Here is a 25,598-nt window from a genome sequence, read left to right on the forward strand (position 1 = left end):
CCTTGGGGACATGCCGAAGCCACTAGCACCCACTATCTTCATGATTCAAAATCACAAATGGACCACCTTGGAGCTGATCCGCGATTGCAGGCAAAATGGAAGCATGAACAGTGAGCCCGTTAGAGACGATCTCGAACCCTATACTGGACGTTTGATTATACTTTCACACAGCGGACCTGCGTTTGTACATGGTGTTGCAGTAACATTTGTTTTTGCTTCGGTGTTGCAAAAGCCGATGAAGAAGAGATGTGCTTCACCGCTACGGTTGTACGACCCGCTGCATGTGGCTTTCGTACGGGAAGCCAAACGGAAGCCATATCCAGTGTTAGCTTACGGGACATCCGCAGTTGGCTGCAAGAACAAGCACTCACCAGTGGATGGTCCTACCCTTTCCATAACCTCGGATTTCTGAAACGAGGTCTCGACGTGAAATGGCCTCGATATCATGGAACGGCTACAACCGCCGTACGCCGCGATCTTCAATCTAACTTGAACGTGGGACCATCTTGGCGTCTGATGTCTCCCGAAGCTGGGATCCAAGACGGTGGATACAGCTGTCATATGATCAAGCAGCTATCCTAGCCTGACGGTAGTGCCCCGCCAAGATATCGACTAGGTCTAATACTTGAATTTGCATTGGAATGTTTCAACGATCCTTGTATTTAGCGCGCTACAGGTGTCATGACAGCGGTGTGCGGGTTTAGTAGCATGATGGTGAACGTCAGGCTGGTTGAATGCTAACGAGGGGTCGACATGCCGAGAAGTCGGAGCGGTTCTCGCCTTCCTACCCACGACATGTATGGCATATTTTGAACCATAGAAGAGAGCCATGTTCCACTCGCGTGGTAGTCCCGGGTTACGAAGGCAACGGATATAAGCGACTGCACTCTATCAACATGGCTCCATAGATGAAGACTGATCGGCCGTGTTGTTTCTTCGTACCCCACTGGAGAGTACCGAGTTCGGACGCAACAAAGGCTCTAGCAAACAAAGAATGGCAACGTTTCTAAATTGGTTTAGACCCTGCAGTGAGAGGCAGATGACAAACTTTGGCCTCAGGGTCTAAGACATGGAACAATGTGGCACAGCCTCCCGAGAACGCGTCAGGAAAGAGACGCGAAAGGCTGCGCGCTTCCAGCATGCCGAAGCGTGTGCCGGCATCGTCGGCTTACAGGAAGACACAGTGTGTTCTCCGTCTGAATAGATTACGTCTTGCACTCGCGTAGTTTCAAGAGCATGTCAAAGGACACGGCGCACGGACGGAATTAGGTAGAGCAAGCGCTCGAGACAGGCAAGACGAACGGACATGGCGTTTCGACTCCCGCTAAGGTAGTGGCGCGAGCTGCGGAAGGGATGTGAGATATGGGTAAGGTAGCATGGTGGGGATCGGTTACAGCACGGGCAGGCCAAGGGTCATGTCGACATGTGCCCTTGTTGGTTCGGCGGGGAACGGGTCGCTTGGTGGAACAGATCGCCAACTCTGCGATGAGGGTGCTGTCCACACGGAACGAAGAATGAATATCGAAGCGTCCAAGCGCTGTAACTGGATGCGCGGGCTAGAGAGCAGTGTCTGGTAGGAAGCGATTCCGGTGCAATGGATCGGCTTGAGCTTTCAGCTGCAGCAGCTGGTCATAGGCCCGCGAAGACCGACGGCGCTACGAGAGGACGAGCCTCCACTCGGCCTAGGAAATGCTAGAGGAAAACGAATTGCACAAGCAAAGGCAAAGGTCGGCGATCAGCGCAGCATTTTTAGACGTCGCGACGGAGTAGCGGGAATACGAGCAGGCAGGAGTAGCTTTTGACCGATGCAGCGCAATTAAGTCGGGCTTCCTTATTCGGCTGTTGCGGCAAGCAGGAGCGGGCTGGGGTAGCATGGCGACGGGCGCTGGGGGAGTCAGACGATACGGGTGGATTGATAGAGAGAGAAGGTCGAATGCATGACGACGGCGGCCGCCAATGCAGGCCTGGGTAGTCTGTCTTGGGCGCGCTGCAGGCCCACGGGTCTAAAATCAATGATTCGATAGCAGCCTGCTGACACGGTCGCCTTGTCGGGAGCTGCTCAATCAGCAGCAGGCGGGCTCGTGAGTGGTGGGGAGTCACTGGGGAGAGGTGGATAGGCAGCGCTGATGACCCAGGCCTCGCGTTCGCGCAGACAGACCGTGATAGAGAGCAAGGCCCGGCGCGCGCGGGTGCTTGGCCTGTTGCGGTGGAGACGGAATCGCTCAGCGAGATCCAAGCTAGTGGTCGCTATCGCGCAGCATGATGCAAGTAATGCTGTTCGGCTCCGTGCGCTCGAGAGGTAGTGAAAAGCCACCGGCTCGTGCAGGGCCGCGGGAGAGCCACTTTTTATCACACTGCAGCTAGCAGAGCGCAGCGCCTCTCCTGCCTGAAGCTTGTCGCCATTGTCAGTGCGTGCCATTTGCTCACTAGACGACTTGGACGTCCGCCGCGCGGGCCGTCAGCTGCTGGGGTTGCAGGGCATATCAGATTGGGCCTCGCTCCCATTTCGTAATTCACCATAACCCGATTCCCAGTCCGTCGCTCGCAGAAGCACCCAGTGGTCTTTGCTCCCGCACTCGCAGCTCACGCCGCCGCGCCAATCGCCCACACGCCCACACAGCCGCCCATACATATCTTGCACCAAGGGCTCCTGTCGCTGGTTAGACAGCCTGCACCGCCCAAGGTTCGTTCCCCCCAACCGTTCGCTCGCCCCGACATCTGTCCTGCCCTGCAAGTCACCTTACAGCGGCTGCTCGCAGTGTCTGTCCCTGCCTGCCTGCACGTGTCGTGTCTCTGCTATTGCCAGGGCGCGCCGTCACCTCAAGCTCAAACCTAACCGCGTCCTAGCCTGTATCGATCCGCGAGCACCGTCGGATTCGGAACATTGCGTTTGTACCACCTGTTCTGGCATTTTCCGCGACGCTGTTCTCGCTGCGCTGCTGGGACGCACCTGCCCTCTCCGACCGAACGCGCCTTCCCGGCGAGTCTTGGCCCCACCCGCACCTGCCGAACTTGAACCTTGGTTCGACCGCGCCGACACGACACTGCTCCCATCGCCTCCAACACATGCTCCCCAGCGACCGCTGCCGACTCCCGTGCGTCCAGCTGTCTTGACTGCGCCGCGCCCATTGGCCACCCTTTGAGCTTCGCGACGCTCGACGGAAGCTTCCTTCGAGCTCGGTTGCTCTTGCGCCGCCTGGATGTACTCAGTGCATGTGCAACACCCTATACAAATCATGTCGAATGGTGGCTTTGCCAACGGCATCATGGACCCGCCTGGCACCATTGACCCGTCGCGTAAGTAGTCGCGTCCCCCTCTCCCAGCTGCTCACTGGCTTGCGCGTCTGTTACATCCGACGCAGCCTCCCGCGACCTCTTGTTGACCCAGCCCAGATGTCTTCGGAGGCCCGACCCAGCCCGTCGCACAGCAACAGCAGGCATCGCGAGGCCTGAAGCGCAGCCGCTCGCCAGAAACCCCCTACGAGATCCAGGGCGATGACACGCCCAACAACAAGCGCAGTCGCGGCCGCCCGCCCAAGACGGCCAGACCCCCCTACGCCGGATCGCCCAACCGTGGCTCCCAGCCTCCGCAGAGTGGCATCGCGCCGCCCGTACAGACACCCCAGCTGCAGACATCGGCCCTGCCCCAAGGATCGCCTCCCCAGGTCTCGCCATCCGGCAAGGGAACGCCCACCAAGCCCGCCGTCATAAAGGCGCTGCCGACGGTGCGCGACCACACGACCGACCAGCTGAATCCCGAGGGCGACGAATACATACCGCGCGAAATCGACGAGGCCGGCGAGAGGAAGGTTACGCAGACCGGCCACCCACTCGACGGCCGCGAATACCGCTGTCGCACCTTCTTCGTCCCCAATAGGGCCGACAAGCTCTTCATGCTCGCAACAGAATGCGCGCGTGTCCTGGGCTACCGTGACTCGTACCTGCTTTTCAACAAGAACCGATCTCTATACAAAATTATCGCCACCCAGGCCGAGAAGGACGACCTGATCCACCAGGAGATTCTACCATACTCATACCGATCCAGACAGATTGCCATCGTGACTGCCCGATCCATGTTCAGACAGTTCGGAAGCAGACTGATCGTCAACGGCCGGCGCGTGCGCGACGACTACTGGGAGAGCAAGGCTCGGAAGCAGGGTTTTACCGAGGAGGACGCTGCGGGCGAGAAGAGGCCAGGTGCTGCAAAAGCAAGAGAGGCAGCCGCAGCCGAAGCCAACCACGCAAGTGCCATGGCCTTTGCTCATCCAGGAGCATACACCGGCAACAACCAAGACTACCTCGGTGCTGCCATTAACCCTCTGCAGCCTTTCGGTGGTCTCAACCCCGCACCAGGAAGCATGCCTTCCACAAACGCTGACGCATACAACCGCACAACGGCTGACCTGCAGCCCCGAGACTACAGTGGCGTTCAGCGGCCGCGACATGAGATGCAGGGCGCCCCGTATCAGGACTTGACAAGGCCAACCCCGTCCGGCGAGATCCTCAACGCAGCTGCGCAAACAGCTGAAGTCAACAAGCAGCTCGAGCAACAACGCAAGCATCGCAAAGACTATCTCAACGATGTCTGGCAACGACCCCACGAGCCGCCGGTTCAGCCAGACCGACCTGGAACTGCCGAAGGACAGCACGCACCCCAAGTCACTCAGACCGTGCAGTCGCCGCGCATGCCTTCGACTGCCGTCAGCATGCCAGGGAACCAGTACGGAATGCCAGCACAGACACCGCAGAGACCTGGACAGTCGATGAGCGCCCAAGCCTACCGTCCGCAGCCCATGCCCCAGAACAACATGGTGCCTTCGCCCATGGCTCAGCAACACACTCCACTCCGTCCTGACCAGATGCACCGTCGCCCACCGAGCATCGGTATGCAGCAGGGCATGAATGCCTCCAGCATGGGTCCTGGAGGCATGCTTCCAGGTGTTCAGCAGAACCCAGGCCATGGCTACCCTCCATCACATATGTGGCAAGGACCACCACAGCCATCCCCGCTTTCACAACAGCACAACATGCAACAATATGCGCAACGACCGCAGCAATCTCCGCTCCCGCAACAGTCTCCCATGCATGCATCGCCACAGCTCCATCATGCTCAAAGCAGTGCATCGATGCATGGCACACCTGTCCAACAGTATCAGACCATGGGTGCAATGGGCGGTTCTATGCCCGGAGGAGACCCCGGATACCAAGCCATGGGGCAGAACCCCTACCAGCCTAGCCCAAGCCCTCACCAGTTCATGCAACACCAGAGCGCTGCCGCTCAACAGCCTGGTATGCCTGGCTGGGCACCACCACAGGCTCAACAACAAGGAGGATGGTCGACGTACTAGGAGTACTCAGAATCTTGTCCTCATTCGTGTGGACCAACTATCACTATGCCGATAGCTTTCTCATCCGACATCAGCCATGATCATTTGGTTCACGTATTCCGATCGACGCCATAAGCTTCCCGCTACTCGTTCTCCGTCGCACTCTGTACACTAGGCTCATTCCATCTTGCTTTTCACTCCGCTCCCCGCTCCGCCAGCAACAATGAAATCACGACCTACGAGACGGTGACGAACACGCCAAGCACCGAACATGACAATACGAAGGGATGATGGATGGGGTACACGGTACCATTTCTTTTTTTCTCACCTTTACAGGCTCGATCATTGTTTCCTCCTGTTCGCTTTGGAACGTACTTTGCATTCGTCGATGATACCTGGAGGTCCGTTCACCTGCTGTTTCGCATCGCACGGATACCCCCCAGTACTTTGAGGCTTGGTAGTATTTGCATGGATTTGCGGGCACGAGTGCTTGGGATACTTGAAGGAGATTCATTTCTTGCATCACTTGGTAATGTTGCTTTGGATCAGATTGTCAGATTGTCTTTCTTCGCATTCCTTGTCAGTATTAGCAGATCCCCGTCACAGTCGTCTCGTCCGTGGTGGTTTTGGTTATAGCTTTTTGCACAAGATTCCCCCAGATTCCCCAACACCTTGTTTCGTGTTTTTTAGTTGCTGATTTGCAGTTATTTGCATGGTTGAAGGGATACGCATTAAGCTTCCCGCAAGCTGCTGCACCGGTACATTGGAGGAACATGTGGATATGCGCACCATGTAGGGTTCGGAACGCATAGCAGGAAGGATCTTCTTGACATATCCTTTCCTTACTAATAATATTACTCCATTGCGCAAATACGATTTACATTTCATACTTGGCGTAGCGTGGTGACCACACGTAGCGCACTTGAACATGCGAAGACGACATTGGACCAGGCAGGGTTTGCAACCATATTTGAACAGCAGATGGCTTTGTCTCGGACATCTGCACCCCAGAGTGTCAGAATGCGTCATGTCGCTCCGCGTACTCCAATCGCTTCGTGCATCTGCACGTATGCTCGGCATCTCGAATCCCTCAAGGGTCAGCTAACTACATGACGACGTGCGTCTAAGCATGAAGAACGACATGGTACATGGGTTCTGCGACACATGGACGACACAAAGACCGGGTGCGGGAGCGGACGGCTGCACTGGACCGAGCTCAGACCCGATGCATCATCGATTCGCGCGAAAGGGAGTCGATGGCTCGGGTATCTGGCGCAGCAAGCTATACTACCAGCTACCAAAAGTCTAAAAGCGCACTGTCCGGAATGCCCAGACGATACACGATATTGACGTTATTGCTGTTGCGGTTCCTTCATCGTCGGATCCGTGGACGAGACTACGCAGTCAGCCAAGCAGCCCACTGTTTCTTCCACCTGTCGGATCTACTCCGGCGGCTTTCTCAAATGACCGCAGTGAAGGTGGCCTAAGATTGCGGCTCAACGTATATCGGATAGGATTATATTCATGCTTTCTTCTGTGCTGACAGGGCGCTCATCGGTCAGCATGCACGGTTACGTCTGCCTTGCCGACCCCGTCGTCTCGTCTCAACGGCCTAACGATCACCCACCGCCAGGACGCATGAGTTGTTGCTTTTCCCATCGCAAGCCACACATCTGACTTGGACTCCGCGGCCACGTGATGGCCGCGGATCTGTTCCTTCCCGCTGGCGAAGGGCGCTTTTGCTTTTGTGGTGCGGAGAGCAGATGTTACATGGCAACGCATCTCGCTTACAACATTGCGTCCCATATGTCTGGAAAGTTTCTCGGGGTCGTATCCTCATATAAACTGAGTGAGTTGAACGGCGCCGGAGCAGAGATGCCTCTTTTGATCTTTATCCACTCTGAACTTGCATCATGGAACTGGATTATACTCGTGAGCACGGAATACCATCGTTTAAGCCCCAGGGGTCTCGGCATATGTACTGTAGGTATGACCTGCATGTGTGAATCTCAACAAGATTGTCACATGGATCCTCATCGCAGCGGCAACTATTACCGTCCATACGAGAACCACGAATGATTTTCGCGTAGTAAGCTGGGCATATAGGGCCCCCTGCAAAAACGGTAAGTAGGTACACCGCTGCCGCAAGGTAAGACAGCATTCCGGCTATCTGGGTAATTTCGCCCATCTTGTCGCTCCAGGGTTCTAGCTGACGAGTACCAAGAAAGGGCAATAATCATTGCTGGTATCGACGTGTAATGTGGCTGGACCCTTTCTTCCCCCATTCCAACCAATCTCCTCTCGATCACGCGCCGAAAATGCAACTATGATACATTGTCGGATAGCGCATCCATCCATACAAGCCCGCTGCGCAACGAGCCGAGGGACGTGTATGGCTGGGACGCGCATCCGTTTTACTTTTCCCTTTGACATGGATTCTCGCTTTACCCGTCACCATCTCCTACCCCATTGAGCTGGCATGGGAATCTCGTCATGCAAATGTTCAACCTTGCAAAGTGGAGACCTCACATGTCGCTCCCGATGCAATGCAGGTTGAGTCACAGCGTCGTTTGCAATCGCAGGAGCTGCTAGTCTGGTGTTAGTGTCGTATCCCGAGGTTTGGGATCGTTTGATTCGCGTCGTCTTGTCGCATGGGCGGCTAGTTCTACTGTGTCATTCGGACCGACTTGGGTCAATTGGTACGAATACTGGGGATGATTTCGATGGGGGGAATATTGGAAAAGGAATGAGAGCATGGTTTAAGGCCAAACGGCATTTAACGCCGTCTCCATTTACACGCTGCGGAAAGCTGCGATCTTGTGGAGTTTGACTAAGTGCAGGGGTAGATCCGCGATCGGTAAATACAATTGACCCTAGATCTCAGGGATTGAGGTATTTCTTCAGGTAGTATTCGCGATGACAATTGAGTTGGCCTTGGCTTCTGCATCTCTTGGACTTGTGGCGGCTGACTAGATGGACAAGCGGGGTTTGTTGTCGCTACTATTGCGTATGCAAATCTTATTGTTGTTGTTTTTCTGGCAAGATCTCTCGTACAGCGCTAGGTAACGTACCAGCTTAGCGCCAGGTGGTTTCCAACGCCTCCAACACCACAATGTCTGATGGACCGCGGCAACCGAGACAGCCGCTCTCGACGCCGTCGTTTGCTGGCTCTGGTATGTGTGAAGATCTCCATTCTTTTCTTGAGCATCGACCTGGCGTATGGAGCTTTTACCCGCTTTGCAAAGGCTCTCGGACCAAACCGGCTCTCCCTGGAGTACCACCGGAAATATGATATGCGCAAGAAGCAAGCATCGTGGATATTGGCGATCCGCTCGACAAGGCTCGACACGGCTCCCGCTTGTTCAAGGGCTTCTTTGACTCGCTATCGCTCAGATCACATAGCTCTCATGCTACGAAGAAGCTCGCGCCTTCTGTCATGTATACTAATCATATACTATCGTAAACATATACGATACGTCATGTGGAGAAACGTGGTGTTGGGAGAGACGACGTGTACCTTCAGTGTATGGTACACTAGCAGTTGAAACAAGACGAGTTTCTTCGTCCATTCAGACCCAACCTTGGAATTTTCGCATCTCTCCGAGATCTGAGCGAAAAGAAAGCTGATTGCCAAGCCAATGGTTCCCCAGCCTCGACGCCGAAGAGTGAAACAAAAAAGACAATTTCTGTTCACGTAACAGCCGGATAATCGAGACGAACCCAAGGTTAAATTGCTATTCCATCGATTCGAAGATCCAAAAGCTGACGCGACGACTAGAAAAACAAGTTCATTAACCGTCGAAGCATTTCCCCCGGAAGCAGCCGTAGAACACATCGTCTGCATAATAGCCACATCTGCCATATGTTGCACCAGATTTGGTACCTGGGTCTCGTACCTGCATCCAGCCTCACGGTACGGTCCCTCAAACCGCTACCGTGCGCACCAAAGTCAGGTACAGTACCACAAAAACGTCTCAACCCTCCTGTGGTTCGCAGTACGATCTACAACCGCCGCGAAGGGGAAAATTATGTACCTGCATACCTAGGTGATGCGCGGATCACTATAGTTTCATTGAGACGACTCGGAACCAGAATCTGTCAACCAGGTTCTCGGGTATTGCCCTCCTCTGTCCATTGACTATTAACATGGTCGAAGGTAGTATTTCCTCGACACGAGTTCGGAAAGAGGCGAAAGGTAGCATTCAACAAAGCCTTGAAGTGTTATTCAGAGGTTCTGATTCGAAGATCTAATGAAGCCACACAAAAATACATTTATTCGCACAAAAGCAGCACTTTCTGCCCATGATTTTCTCCGGTAGCGGATGTTTCAAGCAAACAAAACATTACCCGGTCGATCAAAGTTGGTAAAAGAAAAAAACCACCATTCTAGCACGTTTCGACGCGCCTAATTTAGGACGAAGATTCTCGGTCACGCCGTAAGGGGAAGTGTATACTAGACTGGAATGATGTGTTCAAGGCTATGGAGGCGGAAGCGGGTAGGTCTGTTCTATGTGCACCGGCGGCTGTATGGGTAGAGTTGATGGGATTGGAAATGGGAGGGAAGAAGCAAGTTTGCTTGTCTAATATCTTTTGCTAGCGAATCGTTCACGCAGGATGCCGTTCGGGGAGGACGGGATAGGAGGCTAGATACTCTATACCAGCACCAGGGTGATGGTAGGATGTAGGGAGAAACCGCAAGTTCAGACCATCTCAGATATTGGCAGACTAATGGGCGGCTTCGGTGCTTACCGTAGCTATGGATACTAGATCCGAGGTTTGGATGTTGAGGAAATCGAAGGGTTGTAATTGCAATTAAGTGGAAATACAGGAGAGTCTCGACGGAAGGTCAGCGGGAAAGCCGATGTTGCCTCGTCTTTGGAGTTTGAGACTTGGCTGAGCGTGCTGCGTGATTGAGTAGAACGGTATTTGGTCTGAGTGCGTAGTGATCAGCATTTCACGATACAGACATATACATGTGGCGACTACTATCGTGATAGATATCCAACTATGCACTATCCTTCAAAGTGATGAGATATATGTACTGATAGGCAAGCAGAACGAACATCCCAAACTTGAAGCAACATCAGTCAGTCAAACAAGCCGCCATCATGTCGTCAAAGAGTTGAACCGATTTTGTGCTGAGATTAGAGACTCAATATTTCCCATCATCTCACATCACAGCAACCTTTGTGACTGTCAAATCAATGTTCTAGTTATCAAGGGCCCCATACTCTCAAAAGCTCACCTATGTTCCTCACTGTCCGTATGCTTCCACCCCGCAATGAACACTGCTGTTTTGTCTTCGCAGGAGCTACTTCAACGATTCTTGAATGATGTCGTCAAACCCACTCCCTTTCCCACAATGCCTGACTCTACACATCTTCCCTCTGATTTCGTGGATTTCAGTCAAACGAGATGTGAACCTTGTCAAGGATGATAACGAAAGTAAGACGATTGATGTTTTGGCATGTGAGAAGGGCAGTGGTGTCTTCCAGAACTCTTTCGACCCAACCTATCCACCACACTTTATCAGCATAACATATCATGCCATCTCAGACTCGCGCGCCCCGTGGTCTCAGACGAACCATCTTGCTCGGGTTGTAGCCCGCCATACTGGACTCATTCACCCTGTGCGTCGTAAAGTGGCGTCGTATGAACAAGATTAGAGAACGATGATCTAGCTTGAGTAATTGTAGAATGCTCTTGGAGATTGTGTGAATGCAGTTTCCGGAGCTCAAGGCTCAATATCATGCATTGAGCCTTTGGGCTCCGATCTTCAAGGAAAGGGACAAGGGAGCACGAAGACCACCATGGATTGACTGAAGATGTTCTGGATGGGCCTAGCATTCTACGATAGGTCCCGTATAACGAGAATTTACAAACAGGAAAGCACTCACACGCTTGATAGTGTTTACAATCACCCCTTCCCACTAACGCCGATTACCTGAGTGGCAGCTCGGTCTTCGATTCAAAGCTGTACCGCATCCATTCGCCAACAGCTCTCAAGCTCTCCCACCGTACGCTCTCATCTGCCTCTTGCATCAGCTCCATAACTCTGCCCTTCAGCCCCAACTTCTCAAGCTGTTGTCGCTTTTCTGGCACTTCCTTGACCAAACATGCTACGTCGTTGCAGCCAATAGCCAATACCTGCTTATCGTTGTCCCAGCTCTTAGATAGAATCTCCGCAAGCTTTCGGGGTAGTTCACCCTTGTTGTCTTCTAAGATGCGACGCGCATTCTCTTTCCAGAACGTAGCGTTACGGTGCGGCGGTGACCAGCGAAGGTGGCCCGACTGCAGCTCAGCAGCATACTCGTCAAAGGTAGTTTGTGTCTTGGTGTACTCCTCGAGGAGATCGGTCAGGGCCTGTAGGTCTTCAAGAGCATCCTCGTCGGTCAGATGTCGTGACTTCAAACTCGAGAGGAGAGCAGGTAGACGCGCGAGTACGGCCGTTGGAAGTAGCGTGTTGCGGTTCGTGGTCAAGAGGTTTACGAGGGTGGAAAGGAGGAGACGAGTGGTCTTTTCTTTAGGCGAGACCTTGAGGAGTTGCGTGTATAGGATGACGATGTCGTGTTCCCTGTAAGGTGTTAATGTTTGCGAAACGTGAAATAGGGAAGGCACTGTACTCCTGAAGTCCTTCGCCCACAAGTTCGCCCTCAAAGCTGAGCTGCCAGATGACGAGCAATACATGGTATAGAAGCTGGAGGCCAACACCACCAGCAATACCACCATCCGTTGTACTGCGAATACTGGCACCACCACTGTACAGGGTCGAGTCCGTGTCTTTGGCAGACCCGGCCGCAGCTCTCAGGATATCAAACAGAGGGCTAAGTGTCTCCTTCCTTTGCTTCCAGAATATGCGCCTAGACTTAGTACTGCGCAATACGGCCGAGTATTCCCGTACAGCAATGTCCTGCAGACCGGCGTCGGATGCTTTTGCGAGTGTAGAGAGGTAGGTGAAGAGCTGCGCTAAGGCCTCATCGAGCTGGGGGGTGTTCTTGGCAGATGTTGTGACAGCATTAGACAGAAGGCCGGATAGGACGGAAGACGTCAGGAGCGGTACGGGGTCTTCGTTGTTGGATGAAGCCTTCAAGAGTGGTAGGAAAGGCTTGTAGGGCGCTGGGTGCTGGACGAGGGCTGATGTAAGGGCGGGTATGTCTGGAACTGTATGAGCTTCACCGCTGTTCTAGAGAGGTTCTAGATCTCCTACCATCAATCATGTCTCCCAGCAAGACCAGCATGTAGTGAATGATGTCTTGGCGCTTCGCAGCTGCCTCGAAGATGCTCTGCGACCCATTTCCGCCCACTAGCAGTGTCACGAAGCTATCCACATCTGACTCGATGGTCTGCTTCCTCTGTTCCTTGCGCACTTTATCGATTGACTTGATCTTCTTGAGGTCTTCGTCGGTGATGGTCTTAGCTCGTACAGCTCCTTCCCATGATATAGGCCGGGCGCGGATGTTGTTCTGGATAGAGGTGAGGTACGTCGGCGGGTCTAGCGAAGACATTGCGAATATCGTAGTAGGCGGTTATATATTGGTGATGTGCGGCTTCGGTGCCTGGAGTCGTAGTATTGGAGCTCTGCCCAGGTGATGTTGGTTGCTGTGAGGCCCACCTGGGAGCTCCGTCATGGTGCGGAGCTAGTGGAGCTAGGATCTTTTGATATCTTGGCATCCACCAATCTTTCGCAAACACCATCACTCCGCGCCTTCGGAGTTCAACAATCAACACACCTTGCGCAAACATGGAGTACTTCAGTCTGAAGCGGTCGACCGCTGCCGATCATGGCCAATCCAACCTGTCCAGCAAGGTCTACGTGCGGTCCACGAAAAGTGGCAAGGTCCAGAAAATTGTGAGAGAACTGTATCTGCGACAGGACATTCCATGCTCGTCCAATCTTTGCAGGGCATGTCTAGAGATTGCGCCGACCGACTACTCGAAGAAAGGTTTGACCGCGAAACTCCACATGCAGAGTTAGACTAACCTTTTTCAGTCGCACCATTCGTCCTATCAGACACACCAGCAGGATCCAAGGACTTCCCAAATGGCCAATATCTCATTCCGGATACGAATGCCTTCCTTACCGGAATGGACTTGTTCGAGGTGGAGACCGCTTTTCATGATGTTATTGTCCTGCAAACTGTGCTAGAGGAAGTCAAGAACCGCTCCCTACCTCTGTATCATCGTCTGATCTCCCTGACCAAGAACGAAGGAAAGCGTTTCTACGTATTTTTCAACGAGTTTAGGCAAGAGACGTATGTAGCACGGGAAGCTGGAGAAACGATCAATGATCGAAACGACCGAGCTGTGCGCAAAGCCGTGCAGTGGTACAACCAACACATTACGGAGGCTGTTCAAAAGCGGAGCAAGAAACAGACGCGCATCCCTACGGTAGTAATGATCACCGATGATAGAGACAACCTGCGGAAAGCCAAGGCCGAGAAAGTCCCAGGCAAGACTCTGTCCGACTTTGTCTCTGGCCTCGAAAACTCCGATGAGCTTCTAGATATGATCAGCGCAGCACAAGAGCAGCGAGAAGTCAGGTCGAAAAAGCCAGAGATCTTCTACTCCGAACATTACACAGTCTCCAAGATGATGACTGGCGTGAAAGCTGGAACGTTACACCAAGGCATTTTCAACGTCTCCCCATACAATTATCTGGAAGGCTCAGTTCACGTGCCCGCATTCGACAAATCGCTCCTCATCCTAGGACGTGAGAACAGCAATCGGGCTGTCTCTGGCGATGTCGTAGTTGTTGAAGTACTGCCTAAGGATCAGTGGAAGGCGCCTTCAACCAAGATCATTGAAGAGGAGACGGTGAACAAGAATGACAACGCAGAAGCCGAGGAAGGCGAAAATGTTATTCCAGAGAGAGAGCGACGAGCGCTACAAGAGGAGGTCAAGCGAGTACATGGGCAGACTATAGAGGGCAGGCCACAGCCAACTGCGCGCGTAGTGGGTGTCATCAAGCGGAATTGGAGACAATATGTGGGCCACATCGATCGCGACTCCGTTCGCTCCTCTTCGAAATCGAGCAGACAACAACAGACCGTATTTCTTGTCCCAATGGACAAGCGCATTCCTAAGATCCGGATACGAACACGGCAAGCTGGAGAGCTCCTTGGTCAACGCGTTCTGGCGACAATCGACTCCTGGGATAGAGACTCTCGATACCCGGTCGGCCATTTTGTACGATCACTCGGCGAGCTTGAGTCTAAGGGCGCAGAGACCGAAGCTTTGCTACTGGAGTGGGATGTTCAATACAAGCCCTTCCCGAAGACAGTTCTTGACTGTCTGCCCGCAGAAGGTCACGACTGGAAAGTACCAGCTAGCTTGGAGGATCCAGGCTGGAAGGGACGCAAGGATCTTCGCGACCTCTTGGTATGCTCTATCGATCCTGTTGGTTGTGTTGACATCGACGATGCTCTCCATGCCCACAAGCTGCCGAATGGCAACTATCAAGTCGGTGTCCATATTGCGGACGTGTCTCATTTCGTTAAGCCGAACAACGCCATGGACAAGGAAGCCAGCCAGCGCGGAACGACCGTTTACCTAGTCGACAAGCGCATAGACATGTTGCCTATGCTTCTAGGGACAGACCTGTGCTCCCTGAAGCCATACGTAGAGCGTTACGCTTTCTCGGTAATTTGGGAGGTTACAGAGGATGCTGACATCGTCTCTTCCTACTTCACCAAGTCCGTCATTCGGTCGAGAGAAGCCTTCAGCTACGAACAAGCCCAAATCCGCATAGACGACGCCTCGCAGCAGGACGACCTCACGAAGGGCATGCGAACTCTGCTTATGCTTTCCAAGAAGTTGAAGCAAAAGCGAATGGATGCTGGAGCTTTGAACCTGTCTTCGCCAGAAGTAAAGGTCCGAACTGAATCTGAGACATCAGACCCGGCAGACGTTCAAACCAAGAAGCATCTTGATACCAACTCGCTTGTGGAGGAGTTCATGTTGCTCGCCAACATCAGCGTCGCTGCAAAGAACTACGAAGCCTTTCCGCAAACAGCGCTGCTTCGTCGTCACGCTGCCCCTCCAAAAACCAACTTCGAAGAGCTAGATAACCAACTCAAGGTCAAGAAGGGAATGGAGCTTAAGACAGACAGTTCCAAAGCTTTGGCTGACTCACTCGACAAGTGTGTCGATCCCAGCAACCCGTTCTTCAACACTCTTGTCAGGATTATGGCGACACGTTGCATGATGTCCGCAGAGTACTTCTGTGCCGGAACACAAGCGTATCCCGAGTTCAGGCATTATGGTCTTGCGAGCGAGATCTACACTCACTTCACATCCCCGATTCGCCGCTACGCTGATCTCGAAGCACATCGCCAGCTTGCTGCTGCCATTGAATACGAGCAGTTGGATCCCAGCCTACAGTCAAAGGCCAAGCTTGAGGCTGTGTGCAAGAACATCAACGTGCGCCATCGCAACGCACAAATGGCCGGTCGCGCTTCCATCGAGTACTACGTCGGGCAGGCACTCAAGGGCAAGGACATCAACGAGGAAGGTTTCGTCATGAAGATCTTCTCCAATGGTTTCGTGGTCTTTGTACCAAGATTTGGAATCGAGAGCCTCATCAGATTGAGGGATCTCGCCACACCGGAGCCAGAAGCTGATTTCGATGCCGAGAACTATGTGTTGAACATCAAGGGCGATGTCAAGCGGACTATCGAGCTGTTTGAGAAGGTGACTGTCAGGATCACGGATGAGCTTGAAGAGAGCACTGGAAAGAGAAAGGTGCGCTTGAGCCTGGTATGAGTTCTAAGGGAACTATCTGTTGGCTCAAGTTCTTAGGCGTTCAAGGCACGAAAATGGGAAGGGTCCTTCCATCTATTGTAACGTTAGACCTCTTCGGAGTTGTGGCCATAGCAATTCCAGTCGATACACATGCGGTTTACTCTATTGCATTGTCTCTCTTGATCGCTGTCTGCGTCTCGAACGAGCATCTACACGTTACTGACTATTAATTTTCAGGTAAACGGCTCGTACTCCGGTACCTAGGCCCTTAGCATGAATGTCACTTCGCCTTCTAGATGTCCAAAAAACAATTGACAAATAACGGCAGCGAGCCAACAAATGCACCAGCGTCTCCATTCAGTCGTGCTCCGACGCTTCTCTTGCTCTCAACCAGGCTTGCAGGTCCGACTTGACAGCAGCTTCCTGTTCGACATAACCCAATACTCGCATTCGGTATCGTCGCGCCCACACTCTTGTCTCGGACCCTTCTCAGCACGGTTCGACAAACTTCGCTGATCAACGCATATCCAACCCTTATTCTGCACGCGCAACCGCATTGCGCAAGCGACGCACCGACGAGTTCAGTTGCGACATGCCGACTCACGACATGCCGCTTCTCCACGTTCGGCCACGCCGACAAGGTTTACAACGGCTCCTGGGCATGCGCTTACCCCTTCTTCGCACTTGCATTACCAGACTGTCTGATCTCGATCACCCCATTCTCACGCCATGGCATTGCGAACCGGAGTTGCGATCTGTAGAAGTATAGCTACTACCAGGAACATTCAATGCCGATCATCTATACTTACCCCGTGAAGAGCAGCACGGCTGGTAGAAAACAAGCCACCACAAACGAGGAGATGGGTTATCTCTTTCCCGTCCAGGGCAATGGCGTATAAGGTGGCGCAAGATTAGCCCGGCAACGGACCGAGCCCGTTCTTGCATCTCCATGATCTACAGCGGAGGTTTGAAGACCGAAGTCGCGCGGTTGTCGTTCGGCAAACCTGCTCTTCAGAAGTCTACACGAGCTGCAAACCAGCCCCCATCTCGCTTGCGTGTGCATGTCTGGAGAATGACAGAAGGGGCGGTGGCGCTTGGAAAACGTTCCTGTCGTTCGGGAACGACAGCGAGGCTGGTGCGTAGCTGGAAGGGTGAGCGAGAGGTCGCTTATAAGGTTTGTCGTATGTGAATAGCGCGGACACGACTCCGGGATGCGGATGCTTGCAGGAGATTGTGAAAGACGGTTGTGTTGCGCGCATTACGAGCTTAGATCCGCAGTGGAGAGATGGTTTACCACCGTCGAGCCGCGCAGACATGCATCTGTAAGATGGAGATGGGCATACAGCCGTGTCGCTACCGTTGGTGTGCAGTAGGTGAAACTCGTTCGGTCCCCGCAACGAGATCAAGGTTCACTCGGAGTTTGGTACGATGTCGGCCCCGATATCGTAGCGTGCACTTTCCACAAGTTTCCAGCATAGAGTTCACTTGTTCCCTGACAAATCGTCACGATGATGATCATGTTGGGGGCAGTGATTCAGTGGCTTGTTCTTGATGACATTGTGCGCAAAGTCGGAGAAAGAGGCATTGAGAGGATCTGGAAAGACATGTGAAGGTACGCAATGAGGGAGTAGAATGCCATTGGCGGCGGCTGAATTCTCCGGACGATTCAGTACCCTGATGAAGGCGGCAGAGTGCAACTCTGGGAATACGCGACTGCTCATGACCGTTCCGCAACAGCAAAAGTAAATCTACTCACCATGATAAGAGAGTTTAGCAAGACCAGTCAGGTGCTCGGTAATTCCCATGAAGTCGCGATTGTCTTGTTGATCGCTTCGTGGTGGCCGTACTGAGACCTCGCAGCCAATGAACCGAGATGCATGCTCCAACACGCATTTAGCATGTCTGCGTACTAGTAGCAAAGAGTTGCAGAGCTCTTAGCTTAAAATAGTTATATTTATTCTAATATAAGTTGTATAAAGCTAAAAAAGTAAGTCTAGATTAAGTAAAAGGTATATTTTCTTCTACTACCTTATACTACTTTAGCTAGCTTGCCTATTCTATAACGCTCTACTAAAGAAAGATCTTAGTATTAGTTATAGTAATAGTGTTATAGCTAAAAAGAGTCTTTTAAGTATATAAGTGCTAGCGTAGTTATCTAGCTTTATAGTAAGTATACTCTATATAAGAAATGTAAATAGTAATAATTAGATTTAATAAAATATAAGCTATTATATAAAATATAAAAGTATAAGACCTTTATATATAAAAAGCTAGTAGGTAGCCTAGCCTAATTAGGCTAGGCTAGTTACGTAATAATATAATAGAATAGAAACTAGCTAAAACTATAATATTATCTTTCTTTTCTAAAATAGTTATACTAGTAACTATTATAACTATCTAATACGCGCTTCTTTATAGAGACGCTATTATTCTCTTATATACTAGGCGCGCTATTATAGTAATACCTCTATTATTTTATAGAGTATTATATTCTCTAAATAGATACTAAGAGATTACTATAGTTATAGTAATATTAGAGTTAGAACTAAGCCTAGAGCTAGAGTTAGAGTTAGAGTTAGAGTTAGAGTTAGAGTTAGAGTTAGAGTTAGAGTTAAAGTTAGAGTTAGAGTTAGAGTTAGAGTTAGAGTTAGAGTTAGAGTTAAGGTTAAGAAAAGTAGTATAGGTAATAGAAGAGTCTATAACATTAGAAGAGAAAGCTATCTATAGTTAATTAATACTAAAGTTACGTCTTACTTTATCTAGCTACTTTAAAATAACTAAGTAACTATAAAACTTACTTTTTAGACTAGAGCTATAATAGGCTTTTCTTAATATTAGATTAGCTTACTAAGTATTAGAGCTATCTACTATACCTCTATTAAAAATATTATTAGTGTAGCTATTAAAGATATATATAAAAATAGTATTAAAGTATAGAGTAAGATCTCTATATAGCTTATATAGAGCTAGTTTATTAAAGTAAATATTATAAAACTCTTAGATAGCCTCTTTAGTACTCTAAAAGTTAGTATAATTCTACTATAAAAGCTACGTATTCTAATCTAGTAAGTTAGTGTACTTAACCTTATACTACTAAGTACTTTTCTTACTAGTAATAAAGTTCTTATAGCGTTAGTTAATATAATAATTAATAATAGTATTAATATAATAGTTATAGAGACTATTAGACTTCTTAGTAGTAAAGTTACTTTTATTATTAGTAACGCGCTAGTCTATATTTAAGTATAATAGCTATAAGTAGAAGACTAAGTATACCTATTTATAGTAATTAGGCAGCTCTAAGATAACTATATACTAATTACTAACTACTTTAATATAGTAAAAACTAAGATTCTTAGTAGAGAGCCTATAGTTTAGATATATAGTAGAGATATTTTAGACGTTAATATAGATATAATTACTAACGTAGTATTCTAAAGTAGTCTACTAGTTAATATTAGTATAATACTCTATCTTATTCTAGGTCTAATAAAAGTTCTTTTATATAAATTAGATAATATTTATTATATAGTTAATAGTGCCTTAGACTTCTTTATAAAGAAGCTTCTTAGCTCTTATATAAGTAGTAGTAATAGAAGTGTTAGGCTCTATACTTATATATAGAAGATAGCTCTTTATAGTAAGAGCTAGAGTAACGCTAGTAGAAGTGTTCTTATAGTTATTAATAGTAAGCTAGGTAATAAGTAACTAATTAACCTAGTTATCTTATATATAATTAATATATGTGTAAAAATAGTACTTTAGTTCTATATTAGTAACTTTAGTCTAACTATTAGTCTCTAGGTAGTACGTAGTAGAAAGCTTAGAGGTAATATCTATTCTAGCGTAAAGCTTCTTCTAGAAGTAGAAGATAAACTATATACTATAATTAGAGATAATAGTAAAAGAGAAACTTTTCTCTTTCTAAATATATTTAAGAAAGGCTTAAACTATAGTCTAGATCTCTAGATTCTTTAGAGTAATAAAGCGCTACTACTTACTAAGGTAATTAATAATAACTATAACGTACTTATAAGTATAGCTAAAGCGCTTATAATAAGAAAGAAAAGTAATAAAATTAATAGAAATATCTATTTAGAACTATTTTAGAATAGGTAAGAGATATAATAGTCTTTACTTCTAATTCTTATAAAGCTTTACTTATTAATATATTTTATAGTTATAAGTATAATAAGTAATAGTATTAGTTATTAGAGGCTAGTAGTAGTACTAGCTAATAAAGTAATATATAGGCCTCTTACTACTATATTTTATAGAAAAGCTATTATAATAGAGGCTAATAATATAGTTATATAAGTTATTATTAAATAAAATAACTAGTTAGTTATAAAAGTATATAAAACTATTACGCACTACGTAGTTCTTAAGCTCTATCTTAAGTTTTATCTTAGTTACTAGACTATAAAGAAGGTAATAAGTGCTATTAGCCTTAGCCTTAATAATATTCTTTATTATACTATTCTAGTTATATATAGTATAAATAGTAGTTATAAGTTTATCTAGAGTATTCTCTATAAATATCTATATCTATAGAGCTAGAACGTCTAGTAAAGAGTTCTCTATTAACTTTCTCTCTAGTTTAACGCCTAAGTTAAGTAATAGATTAAGCGCTTTATCTACTAAGTTACTATTACTATTAAACTTCTTGCTTATAAGATAAATTATAGCTACTAGTGTAGGCGCTAATTTAGTATAGTTATTAAATAGTATTCTAGCTAGGTAAGCTACGTATATAGCGCTATCTAAATAGTATATCTATAAGACGTTTTTGTAAAGAGTAGAGTTAACGTAGTAAGAACTTAGAACTATCTAGATCTAGTATAGAATATAGAGATTATTTAAGTTTATAAATATATTACTAGAATACTAAGTAAGCGCGTTAGGCTTTAAGCTAAGGTAACTAGACCTATAAGTAATCTTAAAGTTAAACTTACTAAGAAACTCTATCTAGTAGACTTATTACTAGTTAAGTTTCTTATTTACTATAAAGGTTTATAATATAGTATAATTAGAGATTACTTTAATAGAGTTAGTAGTGCTAGCTAGCTTAAGCTACTATTCTTTAAATACCTTAATAATAGCTATAAGCTTCTTATTATAGATAGTATAGTTATACTTAGCTAGTAATATCTTAGTAGAGATAAAGGCTATAAGTTTAAGAATACTATTAGGCTAAACCTATAATAGAATAGTAGCTATAATAGTGTTAGAGATATTTATCTCTACTTAGGTTTCTAAGTCTAGATTAAAATAGAAAAGAATAGGCGCTATAGTAAAAGTGTATTTTAATTTCTTAAAAGTCTTATGCGTAGAAGACTCTTAAATAATAGAGAAGTTAGTATAGATATTACTATTAGTCTTTTTATAAGTTAAGTTTATAAGAAGTTTTATAATATATAAGAACTCTATAATAAAGTATTAATAGAAGTTAGTAAATTCTAAGAAAACTTATAGCTTCTTTAGAGTTATTAGTAGAGCTTAGTCTAGAACTATCTTAACTTTTAAAGAATCTATCTTAAGCCTATTAGTAGTTAAGATAAGTTCTAGATACTTAACCTTTATAACTATAAACTTACTCTTATTAATATCTAGATATAAGCTAGCTTTACTAAGTTTATTAATAATAGTGTAGACGTAGGTCTTATAAGTCTCTAGTATAGAGCTATATACTAAAACGTTATTTAAGTAAGTAAAGTAGAAGTTATTAAAATACTTCTAAAGAACTTTATTAATATAAGACTAAAAAGTTCTAAGTATATTATAGAGGCTAAAGAGTATTACTAAGTACTTAAATAGGCTATAATAAGTAAGAAAGTTAGTCTTATACTTATTACTCTTTTTAATATAAATCTTATTAAATATAGTAATAATATTAACTACTATAAAGTATATAACTTTAAATAACCTAGTAAAAGTTTCTTTAATTATTAGTAGAGTATTATAGTTCTTAATAGTAACTATATTAAGAGCGTAATAGTTAATATAAATATAGAGACTACTACCTAGCTTCTAGATAATAAGTACTAGTAAGATATATTTAGACTTACTCTCTTAAATCTTACCTCTAGAGTTTATATTATAGATATAGGCCTTAACTACTATACTCTTATCTTTATCTAGGCTATATATCTAAATAGAGAAATACTTAAAGCTAGAGATAATATTAATAGCGTAGTTAATAGAGCCTTTCTACTTAGAAAGGCTAGTTATAGATAGATCTAGATTAAACTAATAAGCTATATTATAAAGCTAACTAGATAACTTACGTATAATATTCTTATAGAACTTAGTAGGTATATTAAGCTTATTATAGAACTTTTTAATATTTTCTTAGATAAGAGCGCTAAGCTTAATAAAGAATATTAAAGCAAATATCTAATAGACGTAGTTATAGTTATTATTCTTATTATACTCTAGGCGCTTAAAGTTCTAAAAGTATATCTAAATAATATTATAATCTAAGTAAGTAGCTATAGTAGTAGCTACTATACTAGTAATATAGTAAATGTCTATAAGCGCGTACGTAGAGTTAGTCTTCTTATTAGTAAGCTTACGCTTATAATACGCACTATAAACTAAAATATTAGTACTATAAACTAGGTAATTAGTATAATAGTACTTACTAGTAAAGTGTATAGTTCTATTACGTTAGTTAATATAGAGGTTATACTTCTCTAGCTAAGATAAGCTAAAGATAAAGTTATAGCTAGTTATATTAACTTAGTAAAAGAGCTTCTTAGCTTTATAGTTAGTATAAGTAATAAAGACTAGAACGTCTTATGTAATAGTCTACTTAATAACACTACTATTACTAAAATAGAGCTATAGTAGTTACTTAAGAGTAAATATTTATAGTTTATATTATTACATAAATAATATAGATATATAGTTACTAGTAGCGCTAGAGTCTATTAATTCTTCTATATTAATAGTAGTACTAGTAGATAACATAGCTCTATACTTAAATATAAATTACTATTCTTATACTAGCTATCTACTCTTTATAATTATATTTAAACTAAGTATTACACTTCTACTAGCTATACTACTATTATTTTTATATATCTAGTCTTCTAAATATTATATATAGACTTAAAGTATATTTACCTTCTACTCTAGAGAGTAAAGTATTAGTAGAGTTAGTAGTTTAGAGAAAAGTAGTCTAGTAAAGACTTTAAAAAGTGTATTAGAGTAAGTAGATATAGAGTATTATAGTAGAGAACTTAAACTAAGTATATTATAATTATTCTTCTTTTTTATATGTCTCTAGTAGTAACTATTACTAGAGATATCTAGTTTTCTAAACTAAGAATATTTTTAATAGTTACCTATAAAGTAGTATTAGTAAAAGTTAACGTTAGTACTAGAATTTTAGAGATAGTAATAATAGAACTATTCTTATAGGTAGTAGAGATATTATTATTACTAGTATAATAGCGCTTACTACTATTATTAGTAGTACTACTATACTTAAAGTACTAGCCTTACTTTAATAAGATAGTAAGCTAAGCTTTAGTGTAACTATAGTTATTATAAGTATCTAATATAGTAGTCTTACTACTACTTAAAGACGTAGTACTACTACCTCTATAGCTACCTTAACTACTATTATTACTACTAGAGCTAGTATTAGAAGTAGTAAGTTAAAGAAACTACTACTAGGTATAGTAGTTATAAATAAAGCTATTCTAGGTATTACTAATATAATACTAGAAGGTAGCGTTATAACTATACTTTATAAGCTAGATAGTATACTAGATAAGCTTACTATTAGGTATATTTATAAGCGTAAGAACTAATATAAAATAGCTAATCTAGATATTAAAGCTCTTACTATTCTTCTATATAAGACTATTAGAGCTTTTATTATAGAAAGTAGCTATAGTATTAGTATATATATTAGAGATATTATAGATATAGTTTAGAGTAGTAAAGATTTTATTTATACTAATAAACTAGTTATATAAAACTATATTAGCGTAGTACTTAACTTACTAGACTATAGAGCTATATAAGTAATTAATAATATAGTCTATTTAGTTTTAGATAGTAGTGTAAATATTAGACTTTAAGAGAAAGTTCTTAGTAGCGTAGCGCTAGTACTTATACTTAGTGTAGTTAGTATTATTACTATAGAATATTTTAATATTCTTAAGCTTTACGCTAGTAGATATAAAGTTATTAGAGATATAAAAGTATAGTATAGGTAGATAAGCTATCTACTATAGTAGCGTAAGTAGTAGACTACTATAATAGATAGTAAAGCTATATAGACTACTAGGTAGAATAGCTAAAGAGTTATTATTTTAACTAATAAATAGATTAGTTAGAGAAGTAGTAGGCTTATTAGAAAGACTACTACTATAGGTATATCTACTAGTAACGCTACTACTAGCTACAACGCTACTACTATTAGTTAGAATACCTAGACGCTACTAGAGTTAGTTCTTTTTATTAACTAGCTTACTAATATAAGTATAAAAGTAGATATTAGAGTTATAGAACGCCTTAATCTTATTATTAATAATAGCTAAGTGCGTAGCGTATAAGTTCTTAGTTATAATTATCTAATTATACTTCTTAGTTAAGTTCTTAATAGTAATATTAGTAGTAGCCTAAGTCTATTAGTAGACCTACTTAATATAAGAGTTAACTTTCTACTTCTATAAACGCGCCTTATTAGTAAGTTATTTAACTTTATTATATTACTTATAGTAATTAGTTATAATAGTAAGAAAGTAAGTAAAGATATACTTACTATACTCTTTAACTATGTTAATAAACTACTTTATATTACGTATATTAGAGATAATCTCTTATTTATTATTCTTATAGACCTAGAAGAGATAGATATAGATAATATTAGTCTTATTATTATAGTCTATATCTAAGATAGTAGACTTAGCTAGCTTAGTAGTAGCCTTAAGAGACTAGTAGTAAGACTTATATTAATAACTAATATAATTAGTATTATTATTACTATTATTACTACTACTACTACCTTTACTACTACTACTATTACTATTACTACTAGCAAACTAGACGTAGCGCTATTACTAATATTCTATAAAGGTATTAGCTTACTTTTAGTAAAGATTAGCCTTTTTATTATTATTAAGATTATTATTATTCTTAAAGTTACTTAGCTTATTATTAAAGCCTTTAGAGTTAATCTAAGTACCTATTACTTAAGTATTAATATTAGCGTTAGCGTTAGCGTTAGCTAGCGCTACTATTACTAGAGCACTAGTAGAGCTAGAGTTTAATTAGACTATATTACTACTTATTAGTGTAGAGATATAGAATATAGAGAGCTATAGTAACTTTATATTACGCGCTAGTAATATAGAGAGCTATAGTAACTTAGTATTACGCGCTAATATATATTAGTATTACTTTATAACTAATATATAATTCGCGTATAAGTAGATAGAGCTTATCTTAAAAAGAAGCTTATATAATATAAGAGATATAAATAGTAATAATTAGATTTAATAAAATATAAGCTAT

At 44.6% G+C, this 25,598-nt stretch overlaps 3 protein-coding genes across 3 annotated transcripts; 2 read left to right on the forward strand and 1 right to left on the reverse strand.

The window, feature by feature from the left end:
• Positions 1–3,236: 3,236 nt before the first annotated feature.
• On the forward strand, positions 3,237–5,348 carry J4E84_005823 (uncharacterized protein; the record flags this gene model as incomplete). Its single annotated transcript, XM_049388415.1, has 2 exons — positions 3,237–3,297; positions 3,394–5,348. The coding sequence occupies 2 exons, from the start codon at positions 3,237–3,239 to the stop codon at positions 5,346–5,348; spliced, it is 2,016 nt and encodes a 671-aa protein (XP_049243960.1).
• A 5,919-nt stretch (positions 5,349–11,267) lies between these two features.
• On the reverse strand, positions 11,268–12,832 carry J4E84_005824 (uncharacterized protein; the record flags this gene model as incomplete). Its single annotated transcript, XM_049388416.1, has 3 exons — positions 11,268–11,901; positions 11,951–12,488; positions 12,535–12,832. The coding sequence occupies 3 exons, from the start codon at positions 12,830–12,832 to the stop codon at positions 11,268–11,270; spliced, it is 1,470 nt and encodes a 489-aa protein (XP_049243961.1).
• Positions 12,833–13,068: 236 nt separating this feature from the next.
• Positions 13,069–16,088, forward strand: J4E84_005825 (uncharacterized protein; the record flags this gene model as incomplete). Its single annotated transcript, XM_049388417.1, has 2 exons — positions 13,069–13,270; positions 13,318–16,088. The coding sequence occupies 2 exons, from the start codon at positions 13,069–13,071 to the stop codon at positions 16,086–16,088; spliced, it is 2,973 nt and encodes a 990-aa protein (XP_049243962.1).
• Between the last annotated feature and the right edge of the window lie 9,510 nt (positions 16,089–25,598).

Source organism: Alternaria hordeiaustralica (genome assembly GCF_023758085.1).
Source record: "Alternaria hordeiaustralica strain BMP 2776 chromosome Unknown scaffold_10, whole genome shotgun sequence".
Lineage (NCBI taxonomy): Eukaryota > Fungi > Ascomycota > Dothideomycetes > Pleosporales > Pleosporaceae > Alternaria > Alternaria hordeiaustralica.